The 27,393-nt window shown below is 49.1% G+C and overlaps 1 protein-coding gene across 3 annotated transcripts in view; it reads left to right on the forward strand.

Annotated features, from left to right (window-relative positions):
* Positions 1-27,393, forward strand: part of LOC116845257 — a 211,350-nt gene that overhangs the window by 123,933 nt on the left and 60,024 nt on the right. Inside the window, exon 3 of one of the 3 annotated variants that reach the window (XR_004378219.1) lies at positions 15,983-16,120. The exons of 1 other annotated variant lie outside the window; for it this stretch is intronic. Coding sequence is in view for 1 of the 2 variants with exons in the window: in XM_032817746.1 (XP_032673637.1) it covers positions 15,983-16,058 (76 nt within the window). In the remaining variant the exon portion in view is untranslated. Of the gene's footprint in view, positions 1-15,982; positions 16,341-27,393 lie in introns of those variants that run through there. One more of the 3 variants, XM_032817746.1, reaches the window with a different exon arrangement.

Genomic DNA, 27,393 nt, shown 5'->3' on the forward strand with positions numbered 1-27,393 from the left:
GAGATAAATAGATAGATAGAGCGAGAGAACGGCACGACGGCGGAGGCATCGCGCGGTGTAATTGTTGATTTTGAATTATGGATCGGTTTGCTAACCTTTCACGTTCGCAAATATCGCATTAACTTGAGTACGGCCAGAGGCATCCCGGTGCCTTGATTAAGCCGTTTCCCGACATTCTGCCGTTCGGATACCACCACCTTCGTATCATACTCAGATGGATAGTAACGCTGCGCTGCGCTGCGCTGCGCTGCGCTACGCTGCGATACGCTGCGCTGCGCGCGGCAGACACCGCGAGATATCGCGTTAACGTTTGCAGACGTATATTAGACGTACGCATTGGCACACGCAAACGGAGCGAGGAGAGACGTCAATCCATTAACCCTTCCCTCGTCGTCGACCCGCCTCGCCTATCATCCCGCTAACAATGTTAATCATGTATCAGAATCGGTAGTTTGCCCCTCTCGAAGATCTTAATTAAGATCTTAAAAATTACTGCGATTGTTCATGAATTGACGAAGGATTTTTCTATTTAGTTTAACGAGTTTTAGACACTTAAATCCAGACACTCTCATATCATAACTGAAAAACAGAATAAAATTCCGATTATTGTCGTTTTGCTCTTTTCTTTTAAATTGCATTTCATATCCATAAAAAAAATGAAACTGACGCTTCGGATTACGAATCCAAACCGAGGTTTCCCAGATCAATGTCCACGTTCACGCAAACACAAAAACTGATGTCTTTCGTACTTATATGACTATACTATTTGATCCTCATTCTATAGAAGGACTATTTCACATCCATCGAAAGCGCAGTAATTTCCCCTTTATAGCGCTTTTTGTTTCAAGTCGCTACGTCTACAAGCGGTATTATTGACGCTTGTATCGATCTGCGCATTCGATCGGCTACGTTCACCCTTTAGCGCACTGCGGGGCAAGTCTCGCTGCAGTTATTGTTTAGCTCATTTTAAGAAAAAGATAGTATGTAAACGCGATATGCCGGCGCAACAGCAAGTCTGCGCACTCCGTTCGGTCCTCAAATAAGAGTTAAGACGCTGTCATTTATGGAAGCCTGCACAGAAGTTGCAGCGTGTTGTTACTCTTATTCTTTTCTCCACTATTAATGGTGGTTAGGGTCCAGTTCAGTCAGAAACCATCACGCGGTGTCCTAACTCTTCTTGAGGAACTCTAAACGGCTATAACTCGCGGATGAGTCGACGTAGCGAAGAAACAAGAAGCAATCTCTTTGACACGTGTCTGCGTCACTTTTCCATCGTCCATTTGGAAAATTCGAATGTCATGATCGCTCAAAGCACGGTAGGCCGAACAGCGCTGGCCACATTAAACGCGTCGCCCCTGACAAAATGGCGCCGTACAGTGAGACCGGTTGCGCGGGGCTAGTTGACAACGATGTCGACTAGCGATGTCTATGACACAGCAAAAACACGCGCGATACCTTTTTATTTCGCGGTGAATTATTTAGATTTTTTTATTTAGGTTTAGATTTTTCGTCTACTGTAACAGAGAGAGAAAAAGAGTGATGAGATTATTGTTTTCACTGTGGATCACACAAAATCAAAGAATAATTATCGTGATTATTTGCAAAATGGTTATTCAACTTTATTCAATTTCATGAGTTTAACAAAAGGCAGTTTATAACTTTTTAATATTCTCACTCTTATCATCAACAAGTGTAACAAAAATGCATAAAAAATAAAATTGAATATAAGATATAGGCGCCTGCTGATTATCAATATGAAGTCAAATGTGTAAAATTACTTGTATAAATAATAGAATGTTTAAACAAAACATGTAAAAAGTTGAAAAAAATTATTTATACAAATATTTTCTCGATTTGGCCGAAATTCGAATCATTTTTTACTATAGCACATTTGACAATATAACAGATTCAAAATATTTTGGTTGAAATCTCGGCTAAAGAAATTTAGAATAGTTCGTATTTTAGCTATACCGAATTTGTTAATATTTTAATTAAAACTGCCGGATCTCTCGATTTGGCCGAGATTCGAACCATTTTTGACTAATTTAACACACATTTAAAATATTTCGATTGGAATCTCAGTTAAAGAAATTTAGAATGGTTCGTGTCTCAGCTATGCCGATTTTGTTAAAATTATTTAACTATATCTTGTATTCAATTTTATTTCTTATGCATTTTTGATGCACTTGTTGATGATAGAAGTGAGAACATTAAAAATCTATAAACTGCCCGTGAAACTCAAGGTGGACTAAAATGAAAAAATATGACCTAAATATTTTTTGTACTTTTACATTTGTGCCAAATTAGAAAGTAGTCGGAGTGTACCTTTGGGGTGGGTTTACTTGTAAAAGAAATAAGGTGGTTTGGAGAGATATGTCTACTCTTTTGACTTGTTTCCTGATTTCCTAGCAACGGCAAATACTTGAGCCTTCAGTAAGTAACAGTGAGTAAGTTCAACTTTCAATAAGTAACAAAGACAGAGGACGCTTATAGCGTTAAATCTCCCCGAACGCAGCCGCAGACGTGCGGGAAGATCACGTGTTAACGCAGGAGTGCGCCGTTTGCTTCTGACATCGTTACTCCTCTTTTCGCTGCCATCCGATCTCCAGCGTTGCTAGGAAACAGTCAACAAGCCCAAGACATGCATCTCCCATATGTATGTATATAATGTATGTAGTACACACGAAGCGAGAGAGATCGGGGTCCGAACGTAGACATCGGCACGTGTTACCGGAGGGTTCGAACCTCCCTTCGTCGACCTGCTCTTCCCTCCTTCCTCCCCCTGTTCGCCACCCGGCCGTAAGGCGGCTTGGTGGGGCTTGACAGTGACAGATGACCGCTGTCCGGAGTCCAATACGTATACCCACTGGACTGGCCGACAGTCCATAGTGTCCTGGAAGCACCTCCGTAACATTCCCGGGGGTACAGCACCACGTGCGACGTCGCACCGGTACGTACGTACTACATGCCGGTAATTCGACGCCGCAACGACCACGGATACACCGCGAAATGTCACGTAGCTATCTTCCGATGACACTGCTCGCGCCATTCATCGCCGTTGACATTTTAACCCTACGCTTCCGCCGGACCCTCTCAACCCTCGCCAAATGTTAGTATTCTTTATGAAACGCGGCTTCGACGGTGAGAGGATGAGAGAGGGAGGGAGGGCAACAAGCATTGGCTCATCGCGGATCACGAGTCACGTTCCGTCCAATGGATCCGGGCTATTCATGATGCTCGATGGTATTTGGAGAACCTGATGCGGCCCGGCTCGGCGTGTAATACCCGCGGCTTAATGGATATTTTTGGGAAAAAGCGCGTCCCAATGACGCAGGACGCGCGATGCACGACGCGACCGTGCGCATTCGCGCTCGCTCGTCGCGCAGGGTTATGAATCGAAATTCGCATGGCGAGGCCATTTTCGTCCTTGATTAAATGTATTGTCCCGGGATGTTCTCGGTGGGACGCGCGTTCACGCGCGAGTGTAATGAAACGCGCCGCTCGGAGCGCGGCCGGGTAATTTCGCCGGGCAGCTTCAATTTTTTCCGCCGGTATCTCCGCGGTGTTCCTCCATTATACGCACACGTGGCGAGGAAGGGGAGGGGGTAAATATATTCTTTTTTTTCCCCGGTCGGCTCTGTACAGTAAAAAAGCATTACCCGCGAATAATCGGTACACGCTGGCGGATGCTCTGTCACGTTGCTGGCTTTTTTAATCAGTTAACAGGGATATGCTTTCGATTTTTAATGTTTCGTCTTCGAGGCTGCAGCACAACGCGCTTAACAAACATGTCCGCGATGCTGCGTCAGCGACAACGTAGGCGAAAGGCGCGGCGCGGCCTGTCGGTTTTCACAGATTTTTCCTCTCTCACGCGCGATCAATTCCACGCGATTATTTAACACAGCTAGGCCATTAGCCGCGCGTCGGTGCGGCGAAACGCCGCGAAAAAAGTGGCGTGGGCTCATTGTTATTTCATAACGACGAGCAATCGATGAAATGGGAAAACTTCGTACGTATCATTACGCCTGTCCGACCGCCGGCGACGAGCGTTCGCCTTCGCGAACTAAGCAGTCGCGATTACTCCATCGGAAACAATCGCGACAGTCCATTCCCGTGCAGGGGTCGGCTAATCAATCAAATTCAAGCTGGACGCGACTTTTCCACGGTGTATCTCATGCCTGCGGATCCGGGCTTATCCTTCGTCCGCGTTCCGAGATCCGGCTCCCTTCGTTCGTACGCGCCGGGGACGATAGCGGGAGACTCGGAATTCCTCACGGCACTCGAGCGACCCTTGACTAATTACCGGGGGATGACTGGCATCTTCTCTCACTTATCTCTATAGCCTCGGTCCCTTTCAATCGAATTACTTTTTCTAGGTATTCACTGGCGCGGCGCCCCAATTTTTTGGCTAATTGAGCCGCGGCTCTCCTGCGGGAGAGGACAAGATCAGTGTACGAGGCGGACAGAGTCCGTCCGCAGCGGAAGTACATTTGTCTTGTCACCTCGGACAGATTGAATTCGCAGGTCCTCCCCGAGGTGGACATTAGACGCCCGGAGGTCCTCCCGATGGCGCCCGCGTTGACTTTTTCTCGAAGTCATCGCGAGTAATTCTCCGTTTATCGAGGAAACGAAAGAAAAGAGGAGAGACTGAGGGAGAGAATCCGCAGAGAAAAATGCGATCGCGGAAGTTTCACGACATTTTTTGCCGTTTGTTTGTGCACTGTGAGAGAGAAAATATCTGAGAAATATTTATTCGGTAGATATTATAAGAACACATATTTACTTGCGCTAATACATACATTTTTACACTGGGAGAAAATATTTTTCAAATAAGGAAACATACATTTTCTTAAAACCTTGCCTTTGAGCGTTCGTTCTGTTCGAACAAAAGAATTTGGATTTGAGTAAATATGTTATTAGTATCCGTCGGAGGGGTGGGTATTTTTGGATTTCTTTTTCTCTCTCAATATACGCTCGCTTTGCACCGCTGCGCATCCCCGATACGTCCATCTCGAGCCGACTGCGACTACTTAACCGCGACGTAACGCGCGCCGCGCTCGACAGGAGTTTGTTATGTTATTCTTTATGCGGTGTCCTCCCGCAGCTGCGGATAGCGAAATGAGCTGTACGGCCGCGTATTAGCGACTCCCGCGCCAAAGTGCCTTTTTATGCCGACTCCGAAATTGCCCTAACCGCACGCAGATCTTGTTTGCAGGCGGGTGCGCGCTCGCATTCGCGCGCGACCGTTCCTTTACTTTCGTACCACAGTCACAAGCGAGACGCCCTTTTCCCGCCTTATCCATCGAGGACTTTCAATTTGGCGTTTTACGATTGTTGATAATAAGGGTGAGGTGGGACCCAGGTGGTGAGTTTCGCAGCCGGTGCTCACGCCGCGCAGGCTCCGGGGTAACGACGATTTCGCGCGACGCGCGGCATCGAAGGGCCTTTTGTAAACAGCCCTAATGCCTGGTTACGACTTCGGGCGCCTCGTCGCGCGGCCGCCTTTGCCGGGCGTGTTCTTTATGATATTGCTGGATTAGACTAAAATATTTCACACTTAGAGATATCTTCCGTGCTTACGTTTTATGACGATGCCCCCTGGCCCGCCTCGCATCTGTTCGTGTCTCGCCCGTCTTCTTCCTCTTCCTTCCTTCCTTCCTTCCTGTCTGCCTGCCTTCCTTCCTTCCTTCCTTGCCGCGAACTGTCGTAAACGTACTAACTAGACGCGCTCTCGTCTCGCGAGATTCTGCCTGCCGAGATAACGCCCCGGCTCCCCGGCTAATCTCCATTCGCAATTACATCTCCATTCGATGAAACTACCGGAGCCAGCGCGCGTAGCAGTTCCGGGAGTTCCGATGATCCCACGTTTCGCCGCATATAATTTTACTATCATCGCTCTGTACACAGCTCTCACTGTGTATTCTTCAATTTTGGACTTGGAATTGTCTAATTATTGGACAAGTTTTTACGCTTCCTAAACATGTATGCTCTATTTTTCACGAGATACATGTGGCTTGCACTCGTCTGCTGATACGACCGATGTTTTATGTTTTACATTACTGCTCGTACATGCCACTTATCGCGCCTGACGCGTTAATAAACGTCGATATTTGTTATTCGCGTGGCTGCGCGAGAGAGCGAGAGAGAGGGAGAGAAATGGAACGTGTCAACGTGTCCGCTACCTTGAAACGCGATAATAAGCACGAGTCGCTTTTGATCGCCGGCGGAAACCGCGTCGCGGTATGATAGTGATATGAATAATTGCGGTGACAACGAGGATAAATAATACATCGGCCGACGTTATCTGCCGACGATGAGTTACGGCTGCGCGAAACTTAGCCGCGGGCGAGCAGCGGAGAGTTGGCGCTTTAAGGGGTAGATCTTAATCTTCGGTTGGAACTGTGAAATGAGGGATCGTCTCGAGGTGACGAGGTCGCATTCCGACGAAAATCATCCGTTAGCCTTACCAATCTGATCCTGTCGCGTGTGTAATAATAAGGGGGGACGCGCGAGTATTAATCTCACCGTAACAATATCTCCTGGATATATTTTCTACCAATATATTCGCATATTTCTCGGAATCATTAATTTTTTTTCTTAATATATAAAGGCAAGATACACACGCAAGAGGTCGTACTTTCGTTCCCGAGATAGATTGAGAGACCCGTCCGGATGATCTCGTTAAAATCCGACACTGTGACATTGGTCCACTTCACGTACGTCGTGTTACTTGCCAGAAAGATCGATTATATCATCGTAAATATATTAACAACGTGTGCGATTTCAAACTACAAAACTGTCAGTCAGGGAATAACATTAATTCTACAGACATCGATTCGCATATGTCGCGTTATCTTACCATTATTATTGTATTTTGTTTTTGCTTTCTCGACCTAAGCGGCGTATAAAAATATGGCGTAATTCGATTGTCGAGCAGCAAACCTCTTAGGGATGAAAATACGGTTTCGCCGAGGTCGCTCGCGCAACATCCGCACGAGTGTTTTCGGGGGTAGGATTTGAAAAATGCCGAATCCAATTTCCCTGATGATGTCCCCCAGGGAGCGAGGGGTTGCCTTCGCTCGCGCTGCTAGTTCTCGAGCCGATGCGTTTTCGTCGCTTTCGTGCACCGTCCTCCCTCGTCTCCCGATCCTCCTCCCTCGCTTTGCTCGCAGTCAGCTGCTGAAAACAAATGGGGTAAGAGATAATTCGTTTCCATGACCGCTTTCTCCGCGACGCGATCGCGCTTTTCTTACGTCCTTCTAAATTTAGAAAATTAACAGCTCGTTGAAAAGGGGGGCTCGAGTTATAACTCGAGTCGGATCCAAGAAGCTCGTATTACGAGCTGGGAGTGACTCGGCTACAAATAGCTGTCGAATGTAACGAACGGCTACACGAGAGAAGCACGATGTTTCAGTTTCCAATCGCGTGTTTTACGGCGTGTTTTCGCGGAAGACGCGTGCCCCAGGCCGGGCTCTCTCCACTCGACCCGCCGAGAATACAACGTCGGGGAATTCGCGTTATTAGCGAGAGGGATCAACTCGAGTTGAAATTTTTATTTCACATTAACCCTGCACATTTCGTCAAACTTGGAGGATACTATATTCCTACAGACGACATTGTGCTACCTTGATGCAATAAATAGTTACTTTATATCGTTTCCTCCATGCCGAATTGTCCCTTAGAAGGACTTGACAATTATTTAATATTCGCGCGCAATTATCATATCATATATTATGATGTAAGGATGTAAGGAGAAGTAATCCCTAGTCCACAACCTTGCTTTAATCTTTAAGCCGTAATAAATTGACCAACCACAATCGATTATTTTAAAAGCAATGAACTGTGGTTGGTCAATTTCTTACCGCTTAAAAATTAAAGCAAGATTGGACAAGGGATAAAGTAACACATTTTATTTCTTCATAATAGTTTTATCGTTTATTTTTTCATTAAAGTAGCTCACATACTCTATTTACAACTGAGTAAATTATCTAATTGATAAGTCATTGCTGACTGAAATTGAAACAATATAAAGATTAAAGACAAAGGTAAAAAATATCAAGATATTAAATAATTCTGAAATGAATCTGTCTCTAAGACTCGACGTGCAATAGATAACTGTTTGTGTCATCAAGGCAGCACAATAATTTGTACAATGTTCCATCTCGAGATTCCTCATTGATCCCTCAAGTTGGACGGAGCTTGCAGGGTCAATGCAGAAGCAAAAGTTCGACACGCGGTGCAATCGGTTTCTAAGATTGTACGATGTCTTGTACGCGAAACACTCAGAAACGCATTTGCACGCCGTCGTGATTCAGTAGTCGCGCAATCAGGCGACGGTATGTTGATAACTAATGCACGCTACAAATTGACTGCGCTTGATCATCGGTCACGAAAGCGAACGCGGCACGACACGGCCGTCGCCGCCGCCGTCGCCAACAACATTGTGATACCGTGCCATTACGTCTCGCGCGGTCAGCCCGCCGCCCGTGTAATTACGGTAAATGGTCTAACTCGGCGCGCTCGCCTCTCTCATCAGCGCCGGCGGTGCTACAATTTAACGGCGTAAGGTCGCGGAATCGTATCGTATCACATCGACGTGTGCCACCTGCGCGTACGCCTTTCGAAATCGCGCTGGCGGCGGCGGCGGCGGCAACGCGTGCGTCGCAACGAAACGACCGCATTAATGCCGACCCGTTATCGGGTTCCACATCTGCTCGACCAAGGAACTTCACCGAGCGTGAAAGCCAACCATTATCGCGGCGATTGAAAAATTCCATGGACACGGCCGGCGACGTTCGGTCTCCGCCGTGCTCGCGATCGAAGCTACGTGGACATTGGCGGTATGAGCGTGTCGTTGGCTCTCTTTGTGTGTGGGTGAAGTCTGTTCAGGCGTCGCCGTGAAGAACACCCTGGGAGACACTCCGCGTACACCCAGCTACGACGCTTCGGATTAATTAACGGCGCGGCGCTTAAGCGGAGGACAGTCTCCGTCTCTCGTCATCGGGCTCGTGCTGTTATACGCGCGGCGATCGTTTGGAAGTCGCGCTAATTAAGGCTCGCGCCGTAATGTCACGGCCGCGCTATTCCTCGTCGCTGTCGGGATCTGTGTGGTGCGCGGCGGGTGCGACGGCGAAGCTCTCGCCGAGTGCGCTCTCGCCGAAATGGGCTCGTTTCGGCGGTGAACTGCGCAAGATATATCTCGCGACACATCCTGCCCGCAGGAATAATCCTTGCGGCGCTCGCAGGAATTGCGTGACATTAAACTCCGTCTGTGAACTTAGCCCGGGCCCGGGAGACGAACAATGAGGTGACAAATATCTTAGTCCATCGCAGCAACCCCTGCGGCGGCCGCTTCGTTTACTTAAGCCGGACATCGACTTCCAGCGGGGTTCGCGGGGAAGTACGCTCAAGACTCTCGTTGATCGTTGGGCCACCGCCCGAGAAATATATTTGTAGACGGAGCGCTAGATTAATACACCCAGGCAACTCCAATTGCTCGGACTGGTATAGAGTTGGTCGCGACTAAGTGGAAAAGACTTATTTGAAAGTTGCAATATTTATGATATTATTTCGCGATTATTTATTCCATTCCGCGTAGAAATCTTTCAAAATTTTCCGAGATTCATTCTGATTAGAATGCCCAAATTTCACCTAAAATTATATCACTATACTATCAATTGGGGATACCATTCTTACCCTAAACATGGGTACTCTGGAAATTTCACAGAAATACTATGGGAATTCACCTCTTTTTTCAGTCGGTAATGTCGGTATACTTTTATGATATCAAGCAGGGAATCGTATTTTCATATCAGTTATTGTTTTCAATAGAATAAAATATCAAAAAGTAAAAATTTTAGTAAAATATTTCAAAAAGTAAAATATTTCAAAATTTTCAAAAATATATCAGAAAGTAAAAATTTAAGTAAAAATTTAAATATTTTAAAAATATTTTGAGCAGTGTTTGCTAAATAATGAAATTATTTAGAAAGTAATGTTTTGCTCAATTCTAACAAAAAGTAAAGATAAAAAAAAATATTGGAGATACTTTAGGTTTCCCAATTTAAAATCGCATATTTAAAACATTACATTTTAATTCAGAACTTTGAATTATTTTGAGAAATCAAGTTAGATCGCAATCAGATCTCAAGAAATTTTCTTTTCGAGATGACTTTCGCGCATTACTCAACCTTTGATGTATATATAGACTTATAATTTGAGTTTTTTTCCTTTTTGGGAGAATTTCTAATTATCTGTAAGTATATATATCGATATTTCGTGGTTTTTATTTTTTCGTATAAGATCTCCAAGGAAAAAATAAATCCTCCAATTTAATTAACATCACAATACTGTACCGAGAATTGGTATCGAAGGCAAATTAAAATCGCGTGCACTTTGTTGCCGCGAGTAATTTCGCGATCATGATTTCGCGCGTGTCTCTCGAACGACGGCGGCGACCGGACAATTGCCGGCATTGCTACATCTACTTTACGTAACATCCTCGGCTCCGCCATCACCTTGACACGCTTTATCGGCGCGACGCGAAGACTTGGGCAAGTCGCGATCGTTTTCCCCGCTTCCACGACGACGATCCATCTCGATCGACAACGCGTTCGCGAATCCATCGTCTCTCCTCGCGAAGTGTTATCTCCGACACGTGTCGGGGACGTGACCGGGGCCGACAATCGCCATAGTGGCGCGTATAGCCGAGGAAAGACAAAGAGATGCCGTCGGTGGCGTGACGAGGGCCCGGGCGACGTTCATAAATAGCAATATCTGTCGGTTATCGAAGAGAGGCTCGGTTCGGTAACGAGCCATCAGCGAGCCGGGGCCACATGGGTCCCGATAATCCCGGCAAAAGGGGTTACCGAACCTCCCCCCGTCCGCGGAATGATTTGCGAAAATTTGAATCCTGCCTCACTCTCTCACTCACCCGCCCATTCACTCACCCATCCTCTCTCGCTCTTCGGCTTCTCCACCGACCCCGAGAATCGTTCGGGCTCTCAGGGGGTGAGTGCCGTTCTCTGCCTCTATCTATTTATCCGACCATCCCTCCGCCTCTCGTCCCGACTTGACAGCCGCACCGCCACGTCGTCCTCCTATCTCTTTACACGGTCACCCCTCCCCCTCGTAATGATTTTCGGAAGACGCATTCTCAGTCGTCGTGCGCCGCGCGAGCGCGCGACTTAAGCCGTAAGAGCGACACGATGTTAATTAGAACGGCGTCTCGGGGGCGTCTCGGGGCGTCGCGCGCACGACCCCCGGGAGAGACTTAGTGACTTGACTTGATTTCGAGGTTTTAGGCCAGGTTTGAATTAGGGGTGGCTGGCTGCCTGCCTGCTCGTTCATTCGTTGGTTGGTTGGTTGGTTGGTTCGCGCAGTTAGGCCAAAGGCAACCACCGCCGCCGTCTCTGCGCCGCCAAATCCCGTAGGAAGTTAGCGCGGATTACGGCGCGCATCCATCACCCGTTTCTTTCGTCTTCTGGCGGCGAGCAGTCGAAGTCGCGCGGGATATTATTGTCCGTAATGCGCGTGACGCGGCTCGCTCTTCCTGAACTCGTTCTTTATGGTTGCGCACGTTAGGTTTGCGCGCTTGAATCACCGACGTGGTCTGCCGTGGTAGTGGTGCTGGCAGCATCAACACGATATTTGCCGCAACTGCGCGCACTAATGGCCGCTAGATTGCGTCTACTGTATAAACTCGCGTTTCCTGATACAAAGTTTCCTCGTGATCACATGGAAGAGGTCTGCAGAAATGTACGTTATACTAGTCGACTGGGAACGTAATTCGATAACGGATAAGTGCGCACAAAGTAGGACAAGTAAAAGAACGCGAGACTATTGGAACAATCGTGTATTTTCAGGAATGTTAAATTATTTGTCACCCAGGATATGTGTCCGATTTTAACGAGCGTTTCATGAATTTTAGGAGGAACAAAATCCCGAGTCGACATCTAGGCCGGTATTCGTATTATACGATAAATAGTTATAATTCATCAATGTCTAAAGATCCTCATCAATATCTGATTATCCAAAATTTTCCAGAATATTGAGGCGCACTGTTTATAGCGGTCATAGCCGGCAATACTTAAGAATTTAATTAAAACCGTTCTATATCTCGAGCCTCATCAACGAGAATACGTAGGAGTAAGATAGAGCGCGAGGATTAAAATCATAGAAGCTCCCGCGCGCCGTTGAGTAGACGGCAATAAAGTGGATCATATCTAGCCGTTGCCCGTGGAAGTTTAAGAAAGTGTCGGAACTTTTCCCGGGATATTGCTCGGAACCTTTCGAGATTTTAGAATTTCACCAAGTTTCAGCGACCGAGCGTGAAGTAACGACCTCCACTCTCGCGGGGATAATATTGTCCTCGGCGGTTTACCGGCACGGGAGAGGAATCCGATCGAAAAGCTCCGCGTATAAACTCGCTCTCTCTTTCTTTCTCCCTCTCTATCTCTCTATCTCACACACACACACACACACTCGCTCGACCGACGGAAATTGGCACCGACGACGAAACGACGCTCGACTAATTGTTTCGTTCTAAAACTCCGGCCGTCGTCGTCGTTGCCGATCTCCTTTTAAAAAGACATTAAACCCGATCGCGCTCAGGGGCGCGAGATCCCGGAATAATATCTCATAATTAAAGCGAAGCCCGTGGCGGACGAGTATCAGTCAGACTTAGCGAGACGATCTGTCAAGTCGCGCCGCGGAAAGTCCGGGCTGGAAAATCTCAACCCTTTTACGCACGGTCACGTGACCTGACAGGCAGGGGAGCCTGGCACGTGGCCGCGGGCTTGTGTTTTAGATACGCGTGTCAAGCCCCGAAACGTTACCTTCGTCTACCCGTTTGTCTCCGGGCGCTCGCTTGTTCGCCAGTTCGCGCGTACGTGCGCGGTTTCTCTGATTTCTTCGTTTGTTTTTTATTTTTATTTTTTCGTTTCAACGCCGCACACGCAATGCCACTCGCAGGCGAAGGTCCGCGGTTCGCCGTGGTCGCAGTCGTTTGTCCCCGGCGCGGTGTGTTGTCAGAAAGTGCCGCGCGAATTGAGAGACCCGCGTAAATTGGGCGGCGCGAACTCTTAATTAAGCAATAACTTAGGTGACTTAATTCCCGTACCGCGCGCCGTCCGAAAATCTCTCACGTATCGCACACGTACACATGCACACTCGGAGAGTAACAGTAGGATGCGTGAGTCGCAGTGTGTGCTTCACATGTTGTTAAATCTTTCTCCTCTTCGCCGCGATCAATTCGCCGGGAACATTCCGCATTCAGGTCGAGTAACTCGAATATTGCCCTTTGTCGAAGTTACGACCGCTGCAATACCATAGAAGGATGTACGAGGCACGAAGAAAGACGGGATGGCGTGTGGGTGAGAGGAAGGGGGGGAGATTGGGCAACTCGTGGTCTCTCGGCTAATTCTTTTTCTAACTCTCTTTTCTCCTTTTGCTCCTTCTTTTACGGTGACGTCACGGTGTCCAGCTCGCGTTCGGAATGTCGGAAGACGGCCACGTTAATGGCGTCGTAAAAGTTAACGACAATGTTCCCTTACGATTTTCCACTATCCTTTCGTGCGCGCCCCCGGTCCCGCAGCGCGCTCCGCTCGTTCTCAAAGAGAACGCGCGTTCGTCCGAAATTATTGTCGCCGGCGTGGAATTAATTTCCGCCCTCGCCGCAGACGATTGAACCTGCCCCCGCCGCCCCCGTTGCGCCGTTCGTAGCGGACTTTGATCGTACGTTGGGATTAGAAAAACTCGATTCAGCGGGCGTTTCGCGCGGACCCCGACTTTACGAGGTTCGACGACCGCGTTACGGCCGCGGGGATCGCGAATCTCCGGATTATCAGAAGTTTCGCGCGTGTGTTAACTGCGTTTTCCGCTTTATATTTACGAGTCGCGCTATTTGTGCGCGGGAGGAAAAACTACTCGAAGCTCACCGGGGAATCACGTTTATCCGTCTCCTCGCGCGTCCGCAGCGATCGCAAACAAAATGCGCGCGAGAGAGGTGTCTCCTCGCGTAATAATCTCCCTCGTCGTTGCAGCGTGACCCGCTCTGTTCCGGGCGGTGTAATTCCGCGACTAGGAATCTCCGATAATTGGTAGGCCGCTTAGCATATTTCTGCTTCTAATCACAGACACCAGTCAGTAAGTAAGGGCGGTTTAAAGTCTCGATCCCCGTCCGCGCACCACCCCCGTCCCGTCTCTCCCACCCTCGTTGTACCGAGATAGGGCTTAGGGGTGAGACCAATCTGCTTACAACCCCCTTAGGCTGAATAATTAACCCGGGGGAGGACAAGGGAGGCCGGGAAATACGCGCGCGCGCGCGCGCGCACTTTTTGCCCGTGTCATTTATTACGAGACCACCTTGTTCGTTAACTTCGCATTTGAATGCGAATGAGCGTCGTAGGCAGGTAGACGTAATTCGCAACGAATAGCGACGACGGTAGTAGTGGTGGTCTTGGTGGTGGTCGATCGATCCGTCTTCCGGAATTTGTCACACCTTAAGCAAACTCTCCGCGCGGTCTAGAGGGTGACCTGGCGCTTTTTTCCCCGCCGTGTCGCGCGACTCTGCGCGGGTTTGCCCTTTTTTTCCTCTTCTCTTTCCTTCGCGCCACGACACCTGATTGTTCTTTCAGGTACGTTGGAACCGGGCTCTCGCGTTAATTCGCCGTCATTAGTCACACGTCGAACGCGCGCGGAAAAATTTATTAACGTCCGCAGCGGTGGGTTTCGCGCACAAAAGTGCGTATTTGCATGCCGAGCGCCGCGGCTTTCATTTGCCTAAGCCGCACCGAGATCCCAAACGGTCCGGGGATCCGTCGTCGAGGCTGATTTCGATCGCCACGGTGAATGGCCCGTACGCGGGCTGACCGGATTAACGGCGATTTTGAATATTTAATTAATGGAAGTGCGCGTCGGACACTGCGGGTATTCGTTCTCGTTGTTTCGCGCTTCCACACACTCTCTCTCTCTCTCTCTCTCTCTCTCTCTCTCTCTCTCTCTCTTTCCCCTCCTTTCCTCTCTTTTTGCATTTCATCCCGCGCGTTTCGTTGCTCCGCGTTATTTTCGCGGGAAATTGTGCGGCGACGAGGTGCGCCTGTAATTGCAACATATTTCACACACGATTGAAATATACGAGCTTTATTCACGATTCTTCTCAAATGTTCGCAAATGCATCGCGGTGACCTGTCATTTGGTAATGGCGAGATTTTTGACTAGTGTATACACACGCGATGGCTCTTGATAAATGTACGTGTATATTCCACGACAATTCGACAACCTTAAACTTTTCCTTCCTCTCTCTCTCTCTCTCTCTCTCTCTCTCTCTCTCTCTCTGTCTTTCGTCGTGTCGAAATATATTCCTGTACAAATTGGTGGTGAATGGCGCGCCGGCGAGTCTCGTTTTATTTCCGCGCGAAACAAAGGTTTCTCCGGTCGCCTTCGTAGGTCTTTTGTTTGTCGGGTTAGAGACGGCGCTCGAGGAGGAGATTAAGGGCTGCCGCTGCAATTATCTCGATTTGTCAAGTGAGTGGATTATCACGCGAGGTCACTGGAACGTTACTTTTAATAACGAGGGTCGTTAGACCTATGACAAATTTCGCGGGCGGCCGCCTGCTTCACGCTCGGCTTACCGCCAGATGAGGAGAGTCCTCAATAGGAATTCATTTGACCTTTGACACGATATTAATTAATAACCCGGGGCCGCGGACCAGGCCGAGATAGCATCGCTCGACGCGATACCCGCGGCACAAGAGGGGCTTCCTCGCAATATCTTTGATGTTGCATTCATTCAAATTCATTCAGTGAATAGTACATGGGTGTTTAATTAAATGTCGTTTAATTATATATAAAAATATTGAATACAGAAAGAGAAGGAGAGGAAAAGAGAGAGAGAGAGAGAGATGGGTATTAAATCACGCGAGTGTTCTCACACTCTGTGGAAATTCGCGAGTATGACCGATCCGAAATAATTTACTTGCAGATACGCGAACTCTTGGTGGAAGCTGAACGATCCCGAGACTTGTCCCTTCGATACCACCCTTGACAACGATCGTTAACTCTTATTCGCGATGACCTCGAGCCATTTGCGCTTTAGCCGTCGCCCGTGTACGCCGACTGAGTAAGTACAATCGTTTTTAGACCATACTGTATAAACCCCACGGGCGGAAAGGGGTTAGGGAAGATCATTATCAGAGGCTTAACCACGCGAGAATTTTTAATCAGAGGGTGCGCACCCCTCGGGATAATGCCGTTGCTGGCCGATAAACGGGGAACAATTGTCGGCGGGCAGCGGTAGATTTTGAATTTCGTCGTGCACCACCGACGGACAATATTTGCGCGACGGGCGCTTTTCGAGTAGGTGCTACCCCATAGGATTACCCAGTGCAGGCCCAGTCATCGAAACCATGTGGTGACATTAGAAGCGCGCGGTGTTGCGAGTTACCGCTTCGCATTAGACTCTTCGCCGGAGCGCAAGTGCTTCGATTAAAATATTTCAGATACGCGCCGCTTTCTTTATTTCTCTCTCTCTCTCTCTTTCTCTCTCTTCTGTTCTTCTCTTCGTGCTTCTTTTAATCGGCTCGGCGAAAATGATGTTATTAGTCGTGCTAACTTCAACGAGACGCTTTATGAGACGTAATTGGTGTAAGGTCGCGTGTCGTCTCGTCGACGCACGGTACAAAGGAGGCGTCGTGAGGCAATGATCGTCGGGAAGACGACTTTCTCGACGACGATTCGAAACGTCGCGAAAATTCGCAGTCAGGGACCGGCGAGATTCGCCCGCGACCTAACTCCTCGGATCGCTGCTTCGGCTTTGACTCCCGAAAGCACTAAACCAAACGAACCATGGATAGAACTCGGCGGGGCTCTCCCGGGGGCGAGAGACAGAGAGAGCACTGATTAGCATCATCTTAAGGTCGTACACAGCGCCGCGTAAGTGTGCCGTCCCTTTGGCATTCATATGCAAAACTGACCAGATAGTGACCGCCGATTTACATAACGTTAGATTGACCGTGATTTCATTTAACCGGAGGGTTCCGCCTCTGCTGTACGCGCCGCTGGCTACAAGAGAGCTTCCTCGGAGACGACGCCCGAGGAAATTCATGCAAAGTGACATCTTGAGAACTGTAGGTGTCTCGAGAGTAGTCTTGTAATCGAAATTCCGGGCATTCGCGCGTACTTGCCCTTTCACCGTGCGAGTTGCGCGATTCTAACCGCGTCGCGTGTATCACGTCATATATTTTGTGTCATTTCATACATGTCATATGTTTTTACACGGAAAAAATATTATAGTCTCTTTTTTCACATAAATTCTTATCAATGTTCCTGGTAGTTACAAGAAGACGTGTCGTTAAGGAACATAGTAAATCTCACATTGTTAATTTTTCAATAGTATATTTCATTTCCCAAAATATAAGTAGCATATATGAAGTGGAAAGATAGTTAATCACTAGAATGTTGGTCTACTCCTCGGTCGCAAAATTCTCTGGTAATTTTTATTACAAAATTCTCTCCGTGCAAACACAACGAACATTTTTATAAGTCATATCTGAGAGATTTTTTGAGAGAGATCTGATAAATCATTTATATTATTATGCTAATCTTGAAATGTACTCGTAGCGATTTTCTCCTCTCTGTATACAGCTGTCGCGTGCAATGATATTGCTTATTGTTCGCTCGCTAATTGCACACGACTCGATTTATACGATCGTAATAATATTTAGCGTGTCGGGCTTAACGTTGCGAGAGAGGAGATTGACCCTTCCCGTCGCTTCACTCTAAACGGGGGCCCCGAAGACGGGCGTTTTTCGCGGACAAGGGAATCGATACACCCCGCATGTCCGGAATACTTAGTTTAATACGCTTATACTCACCGTCGGCGGAATCGCGGAGCCGTGAAACATGGTATTAACGGATACACCGATCCCTGATGGTAACAAATGATAGGAGCCTTAATGGTCCGAGCACGAATACGCTCGTCTATATCTATACACACGTCTCTCTGTTTCTCCTCCCCCCCTCTCTCTCTCTCTCGACGTGAGTGGAATCCACGCTTGTCCCTTTGATTGATTGCTTTTGTCACTTAGCCACCGTGAAAGCCCTCGGCGCGCGCGATTGTATCTTTTAATTATCAACTTAATTATCTTTTGCGCTCGCGAACTTTTCTGTATTCGCGCGGACACTGTGCTGCGATAGATAGAGAGATAGAGAGAAAGAAATTAAGAGAGAGAGAGAGAGAGAGAAAGAGAGAAAGAGTTAAGATGAGAGAGAGAGAAAGAGAGAAAGAGTTAAGAGAATAGAGAGAGGGAGAGAAACGAGGATTCGAATTTAAAGTCTTATTCCCCGCGGACCACGAGCGGCCACGATGCCGTATTAAGCTTAGGCGGGTAGAGACTTTTACGTACAGGGTGTAATAAAGTTCGCGATTTACATGCGAATGCAAAGATCGCGCGGCTGTGAAGAAAATTCGAATGGACGACGGCGTGGCCGGCGGAATACGTCTCGCTGCGCGTAATGACTCTGTTAATATATTTGGCCGCGCGGCGGGCGAACTTGCTCGTTCCGCGGCATACATATTATCGGACGTTATGTAGGGACACCGTGTATACGGACAGAGCATCATAGGTATATCCAGGGTGTATGGGATACGGGTTACTAAGGCCCCTATAATGACCGCTGCACAATCCGGCCCTCCGCTCCTCCCCACGCACAATCCCATAATTAAATCCGTTAATCAAGGCTTACGGCTCGGACCGACCCTATCGACTTGGTTTATTGTGATCTGCGTAATCTATGGTAAATTAAGACGTACTGTCGTCGCGAAATCGCACGCATCTCGTTTGCGTAACTCGCGCTATTCCGCGCCCGCCATTAATTTCGATCGGCGCCTCGCTTTAATTATACCGGCGCGATCCGACGTATGATCTTAATCCCGCTAAGCGCCATTTCGTCTGGCTTCCTTCGATGATTTGTAAATAACGCTTTTATTCTCGGGCTCGCGCAGGAACGCGAGTAATTAATTGCACCGCGTAATAATCGTCGCAGGATCGCTAATTAGGCCTCGACGATCGTGCTAATTACGCGCGGAACGAGCTACACTCCGCAACGGAGTCGTGTTCGCGAGCGTTTCGAAAGAGAAAGAGAGAGAGAGAGAGAGAGAGGAGGGTCCTTCAGCTCCTTCGGAAAACCGTGTACCCCGTACGTGCGAGCGAGATCCTTCGTAACGAAGGTGCGTCGCGTCGAAAAATCCCACCATCTTTGGATTCGCCTTAAAATTAATTGTCCGGCTTATCTCTGTGCCCCTCGCTTCCTCGTCTCGCACTTTATTGCTCCGAACAAGAGACGAGAAGACACGAGGTTCAGCATCGATCGTGGGTGCCCACTCTTGCAGCAGGCCATCCTCCTCCGTTTTCTCTCCTCCACCTCCTCTTCTCTCTCTCTTTCTCTTACTCTCTTATTTGCTCTCTTTCTCTGCTCCTCTTCTGTCTCGCCCTCCCTTGTCTCTCCGACATTTCGTTGGCTTTGAAATGACAGAAGTCAAGTAGAGCGAAATACGGAGAACGCGGTTGAAGTGTAATTGGCACTGGAGTGTACTCGTCTTGGTTCATTAGAGAAAATATCTTCCCCCATTGTCGAGGGGCTTACGTAGCCTCGGATATCTGTCCCTAGCTCTGTCTCTCTCTCTCTCTCTCTCTCTCTCTCTCTCTCTCTCTCTCTCTCTCTCTCTCTCTCTCTCTCTCTCTCTCTCTCTCTCTCTCTCTCTCTCTCTCTCTCTCTCTCTCTCTCTCTCTCTCTCTCTCTCTCTCTCTCTCTCTCTCTCTCTCTCTCGATCTCTCCGCCGTTTTTCCACCGAATCTCTCTCTACTCACTCTCGCCCGCTCTCTTACAGGGATAGAATTATTTTTGTTTCGAGTGGATACGGTCACTCGATGCAACCGCCCCTCGGAGTCGGTCCTCCTCTTTTCTAGGCTGCGCGCTGGCTTATTGTGAAACGTGGAAACGTGGAACAGCTTGTGACAGTCTAATCTGCTCGAGTGTCCCGGAGAATAGACCCTGATTCTCGAGTGATCTCGAAGGGAATCGAGCCGAATGAGCGCGCGGCTCTCTCGATCCCGAATTCCATATTTGCGTTTCTTCGGTTGTCGGTGCGCTTTCGTCCGTTCTCTTCCTTTGAACTCCGTAAACCGCCGGCGAGCTTTACGCGGCGTGCGTCACCTGTTACATGCCGGATTCTGTTTCCGTAGTGGCTCGCGTCACGTGAATTACGACGATCGATTTTGCGTACGCAAGTCTCGTCGTCTCGTCGTTATGGTCGTCGTCGTCGTCGAGTACACGTGTGTATATGCAAAGTGTCGTTTGATACGAATAACCGCAGAACTCCAAATGGCACATCAGGGTGAGATGTTCTCCAACCGCAGCTTTGCCACTCGATGATTGCGCGACCCCAGAGGTCTCTCGGCATGTACGCGCCGTACAATGAAAACGCGCGTTTAATGACCACCATGTTTCGCCAACAGCTTATTAACTACGAAACATTTCTGCACGCATCTCCCTCGGAAATTTGTTTACGTCCGACCGTACGTACGACAATGTGCGTATGCACACGGCGAAAGAAAAGAGCGAGATATTAAAGAGAAGAAAGAGAGAAAGATAAAAAGAGGTAGGCGCACGTTCAGCGCGGCACACTTTTCGAGAGAGCCTCTGCGAGCTCTCGAGATGGAAAGCAGAAATATACGGGCCCGCTTTGTGCACAAGTGGAGTGCGCACGTGTAAGAGGTCTTCACGGGGGACGAGTGCTTGCTTCCACATACCTGCATACTTCAGGTCCGCGAAAGCACCTGTTGAAACCCACGAGCTTTCAAACCGCGCGCGTTCACTTCCGCGCCGATTCACCGCGATCGCAGCGGGATCAGCAAGGACGATCCAATCGGATGAATTCGTTCGAGTTGTCGTGGCAGTTGAACCCGTTACCGCGTCGCTTCTAACGGATATGATTTTGTAAAACTAAATCAGTATATCAAGAGAACTAATCTTAGAGTTTAGATAAAAGAAATGTGGACTAATCACAAATTTTTCCTCGCGAGGAATGATCCCGCCTCGAAATTCTAGCCCTATTTTCGATCTCTCTAGTATCTCTAACATTTGTGTATTCTGAGAGATCAATATATGTTTAATAGTTAAGTAGTTTAGCAATTTACTAGTTAAAGTAATTAGTGCACTGAAATGTGCTATATTTGTAAGTGATAGTTTAGTTATAGTATAGCAAGTATAGCATTGCAATCGGTAAAATATCATTGAAACATTCAACAGCAGCGACTGTTATCATTATTGATGCAGTTTGCAGACACAGACAGTGCCGTCACGCGCAAACTGGATAGAAGTAAATTCCATCACCACGAAACTTGAATTCAGTGTATAACGAACAGCGTATAACGAATTTGTGTACTACAGATACCTCTGCTCGTCAAAATCAGTGAGAAATAAGACGGAGCAGTAAAGTAGAATCGTTCTCACTGAAAATCAATGAATACTTACTTATTATCAGTGAAACACGGAGAGCGAGCAGATTTCCTCGTGTAACTCTGCCGTGTAGTGCGTGCGGCCGTGCGTTTATGTTCCGCGGTCCCCTCAACACGAGCAGCGGCGTATCTATACCAGGAGAGGCACGAGAGGCAGGCGCTTTCGAGTGAGAGACTCTCTGATTATTTATAATCAGTCGGAGGCACCTGCCGAACCGCGTTCCCATGCGCCCTGAAATAGTCCGGTGCACGACCCGTAGGGTCACCCCCGTTCGATAAAAAGGCGAGCGCGAGTTGCCGCATCTGACACGTCATAAGGTGGTGCTTTGGCCGAACGCGCGCTAAATATACCGGGTCGGCCGTGGGCGCCCGTAAAAAAGGCGAAACCACCGCCGTGTAAATATAGCGCGTCTCCCACGACGACGTGGCCGTCGCCGTCGCCGTCGCTGGCGCTTCTAGGTGGATATACTTTCCGTTTGTTTGGCATTACTCACTTCGGGCGCGCGGTACCTGAAACTGGAGAAGCCATCGCTCCCGACACTGCCGAGCGCGCGCGATGTATTATTGATCGGGCCTGAGGGGGGTTGCTTTAAAGCGTGTCTAAAGATCACGAAGAGCGTTCAACCCGGATGACGTCCAGGGAGACATCAGGCTTCCCTCATAAATCAACTCGCGCGTACCACTGGTTATTTATTTCGGTCGAATATGGTGCCGCGCTCTCGATCGTTGCCGACGTTTCTTATGAATTTCCTCGGCTCTTAAGCCCTTCTCAAAAGGGAACAGTGTATTCTGGTCCGCGTCGCGTGAAACGGAGCGTCACGTGGATGCGTAATGATACGCGCGGGGACCTTACGGCGCCGTCGCGACGATTAGTTGGAGATTCCGGTTAATTAATTAGTCAGGCGCTGCGGTCCCGAACATTTCCCAATAATTACTTCATTCATATTTCACGAAACGCGAAGGCCGTCTTGAGCTTCTCAATCGCACAGACAATGCGGAAACGCGTTCACGATGAACGACACTTTTCGCGGGAGATATCAAGAGAATCCGCAAACAAATCAAACTTCTCGCAAAACTCGCGGCCGGCTGAGTTGCGAGCGAAAGGTATAAGCGAAAGTGGTGTGGCGGTTGACGACGACGATGACACTTCTGGAATGATGTATGGCGCCGCTCTCGAGGAGAAAGGAGAAAAAAACACATCCCCCGAATCCCTGTATAGATTTTCATTGGGGAGTAAACCCGGGCTACGTGACGGCTCATTACCCAGTTTCGTGGTGGACAGTCGAAGAGCGGTCACCCCCTTTGCCGTACACACATCCATACACGCACAAGCGTACGTCCCTCCTCTGCGATTGGTAAAGCGGTGGTAGATACACAGCCGGCCATGTGTTACGTCTCGTCCCTGGTCGCGTTCCCTCTTGGTCAACCGTACACATTATAAAACCATAAACCGTACCATTTTCGCGACCACCGCCGTCCTTCATGGATGGGCCATGTGTCCGGCACTCGTTTTTCAGAAAAATTGCCGTCGCGGAAAGTCACCGTCGCTGACGCCAACGTAGACTCCCCTTTCGCGCTAGGCGCTTCACGCCACCATCGGATCCTCGTTCGTCTTCATGAGGGTCGGTCTGCAAATGGAAAAAAATCGCGGGCTATTACCCGCGGCTGGCATACTGATGTTACGAGAGTTTGCATTTTTTTCTCCCCTCCTTCCTCTCTCTCTCTCTCTCTTTCTCGTGCACGCGTGGGTGACGGTGGATCATCTCCTCCATTTACGCTGGGTAGTTCGAGCCGCGTAGATAAGGAAAGTGAAACAGCCGCTGATGCTTCCAGCGAACGTGTTGACGCAAAACAGACACACGCCTTACATATATTTAATACGCCCGTCTGGTTATTATCTTCGCAGCTGCGCTGAAATATCACGACTCTCGGCGGTCAAGGGTGAAATTTTTGACCGAGCCGCGCGAACGAAAGCTCGTTATCTGAGGATTCATGAATCTCGTCGATCGTGTTTCTCATCGTCGCTTTCGCCACGCGATCTTCTCTCGAAGTGTCACTTGTGATTCGCGCGGTTCGCCTGCATGTCAATCGAATTCAGAACGCGCGATGTTCAGTTGGGTTGCGGCTTCGGAAAACGCTTTGTGTATAATTTGGAAGTAAAAGGAAACGGTCATTCTCAGAAGAAGAATAGAAATGAAAGTTGAGGTACACGAATAACATCGATTTGTACGTATACGCGCCTAAATAAGCAACCTCCCGCGTGACGCAAGAATTTTCGTTTGGGTCGCGCGAGACGTCCCCCCGGCTCGAAAATATCGGGTTATCCAATCCGGCTGACTGTTTGCGGACTCCTTTGTGCGGAGACGGACAAATTCGGCTTTGTCCCAGCGGCCCTGGCGACTGTCTGGCGAGCGGGCGGGAATCAGATTCCCGTAGGAGAAAGAAGGAGGGAGAAGAAAAGGATGGAAAAGAGGACAGGTACCACCGAAAGAGGTTAATCCGCCCGCGTCTCTGAAAGAGGCCGTGTCCTGGTCGCAGAGGTGAGAGAGAGGCCTGAATAGAATTAATATCTAATTGTTGGTGTGCGCGCGAACGAGAGAACGTTGCGAGACGGGATGTCCGCGACACGATCTCTCTTTCGGCGGACACTTTGAAAGGCCCACCCGGCCGAAGAATGGTAGCCTTAACTAACTATAGACTCCTTGGACGACATAATCTCTATCCTAACACGCAAAGCGAGTGTGTTCCTCGCCGCTAAGTACACATTCAAGCTCCTGTCCTCTTTCTCCTCTCGCCACTTCGTCCTCCGTTCGCGCTCGAGCTCGCGTGTGCACCGATAGCTGTGTGTGTGTGTGTGTGTGTGTGTGTGTGTGCATGCGTTCATGTATTGCACAGTGGGTGCACGGTGGGTGCGCAGCAATTCATGGGGATGTCTTGCTGTGTGTGCATGCGCATATATATGAGGAAGAGCAAGAGAGAAGAACAAGAAAAAGAGAGAGAGAGAGAGAGAGAGAGAGAGAGAGAGAGAGAGAGAGAGAGAGAGAAGGGAACACGCGCGAGGGGATACGCGAGAGAGCTCTGATCTTTATGAGTCACCGTCACGCGGATAAAAATACCGGGGTGCTTGTACAAACAGTCACCCTTCGGCTGTCTTTTCGGCCGACCGTCGTATCTCGGGGAGCAGAGGACAGGTTCACACGGCACTCGACTCGGCCAGGTGGCCTCACCTGAAAGACGCGTGGTTCCTCGACATGTGGAGATTCGGACGATCTTCGTGTCGAGCGAGCGACGAACGACCAGCCCGAGGATTAGCCAATTCGTTCGTAACGCGAGAATGCGTCACGGTCTAAATAATGCGTTACGAAAGCGCACCGTGATGATTACGACTCGTGCCAGTATAACATTGTACACGGACCATGGTTCGCGCGCGCACGCACGCACGACACGCTAAAGAAGGATAAGTCGGAAGATGGATTGACCAACAGATTCTGTAGTAAGGATTAAGAGATATCACCGTCATTAAGGGATATCAATTAGCAGCATAGTTTCAGCTGTCCTGTTCATCATTCTTCCTCTCCTTTTCCCGCTCGAGTTCTCTTTCTCTTCTCTCTCAGAGCAGTGAGCAATGTTGCACTTTGACTGCGCGTTTGCGGATTGGTTACTCTGTCGTAAGACGCGGGAGCACGTTATGGTCCGCCGGTGCATTTCGCAACGGCGTTACGACTGTCGCCGTAACGTTTAATAGGATTGCGACTAGCACTGCGGAGCACCGTGGAGAGCACCGAATTAACGGATAAATCCAGTTGCACGCGAACGGATCACAGCGGTGATGTTCACCGGCATTGCCGTTTCCTGCATCTCATACGCGGTTCCGCTTCTTGATTCCTAATGATTTCTATCCAATGGATTTTGTCCCGCACCCGATTCTCTCTCTCTCTTGCCTCGCGGTTGCGCGAATTAGCTGATCTCTCTTTCTCAGCGTAACAGCGCGCGAGTCAAATGTGAAGTTAAAGCGAATTACCCAGCCGCGTGTTGATATTTATTGGCGGCATAATTTTCGCTCACGAGCCTGCGAATACCGGCAAATAATCCTCTATCCGATGGGCATAAAAACGGTTTTGAAGGAAACGTCGCAGACGGCGTTTACCCGCCAACGATTTACGCAGCATTAACTGATTACGACCACGGGCGTATCGCGCGGAGAAGTCGCGCTGCGCGCTCGGCACCGCCTGCTTATCGCTGTAGATATTGTCGACGGTAAATTAGAAGTACAGGTGCTCATGCACGCGGCGGGTAAGATCCAAAGAGACGAAGGGGGATTAAGGCGTGATTGCGCGCTCGATATATGTCCGGCGCATAATTCTGCGCGGCGGTAAAGCGCGAAGCGGCGACTTTTGCCACTCGCTGGCTCTCGTAATCTTCACGATCTTGGCAAACCGCGGCGAGAAGCTGGAGAAGGACAGAAAAAGAATGCGAGAGAGAAACGACTGATCTTAAATCTTCCGAAACGAATCCTTCCGAGATGCGCGCGCGCGCCCATCTTCTCTACGCGACGGTAGTCTGTATGCTGCGGGTCATTTGTCAAGGAGCCGGGGGGAATCCGAAAGGATACAAGCGACGCTGCAGTCGAAGGATCATAAACTCAGCCGCGTACCGTTAGCAGTCTCTTATTTCCGTAAAGCGCGTGTACAATAAATAATAACTGTTGGAGCAGCGCGTTCCGGTCTGCGGGGTTATAGCAGACGGTAGTCGATCTCATCGGCGATCCGAGGGATCGTCGGCGCTCGTGTGACAGAGGAGGAGAGGAGGAGAGAAGGAGGAGGAGAGAGAGATGAATAGAGAGGGCCAGGCAGGTAGATATACGCCGTAAATACGCGGCGCGACAATGCCGGTCGTTTGACGGCGATACTAATGATCGGCCCTCGGGAGCGATAAACCGATACAAAGGCGACGGAAAATCGGTGAAATTGAGCAGAACGGATATACCGCGCCGTGGGCCTTTGAAACGCCAGTTTCCGGTCGGCTGGCCATGCTCGCTCGACTCCCGACTTTAATGATGGGAAATGACGGTTTATGAGCCGACGACGAGGAGGTTTGATTTATCTCACGCGCCGACTCGCGCGACTCGCGGCCCTCTCCCTCAGGAGCTTCATCGGGAGCGAGCGAGCACCGGCTCTGTTTAGACTGCCGATGAAAAGGCGGCCGTCCTCGCCGCCCGTTCTCGTGCTCGTTGATTCGCATCGAGTCGTTGTCTGCGACGGGGTTTTGAATATCGATCTCTCTCCGGAAGAGAGACAGAAAAAAGAGAGAGAGAGAGAGAGAGAGAGAGAGTCGAGCCCTCGCCCTTCGTCGCATCGCTTCGCGAAGTTTTGACGGCAGGACGACGACGGCTGTCACGCGGGCGACGCGGAATAAATGACGTTCGGGCCGTTCGGACGTGCGCTCGCGTGCGTGTGCGTGTCGTGTGCGATAATGTATTTTCGAATGCGCGAATAATGCGCACGCGGGCACCGGCACCGGCAGGACGCGTCGCATTATATCCGTCCCGCGGCAACATCTGCGATCCGGATCTCGCGGCCGGAACGTGTGTTCACGTCGGCACTACGTGGAAAAACAACGGCTTATCGCGTCGGCAATAAATTTGATTTGTGCCGCCGATTGGGGGTAATTATTATTTTATTACGTCGAGAGAGGAGGGACGCAATGAACGGCCGCTGCGATTCCGGCCTACGAGAAGCGACAGCGATTTCGTGTTGCAGGCTAATAAAGTTGCACCGGCTAATTTCTCAAACCCTCCAGCAGGAGAGAAAGAGAGAGCGAGAGAGAGAGAGAGAGAGAGAGAGAGAGAGAGAGAGAGAGAGAGAGAGAGAGAGAG

The sequence above is a fragment of the Odontomachus brunneus genome, unplaced genomic scaffold, assembly GCF_010583005.1.
Source record: "Odontomachus brunneus isolate Ranch 3 - 2012 unplaced genomic scaffold, Obru_v1 Obru_scaffold_050, whole genome shotgun sequence".
Lineage (NCBI taxonomy): Eukaryota > Metazoa > Arthropoda > Insecta > Hymenoptera > Formicidae > Odontomachus > Odontomachus brunneus.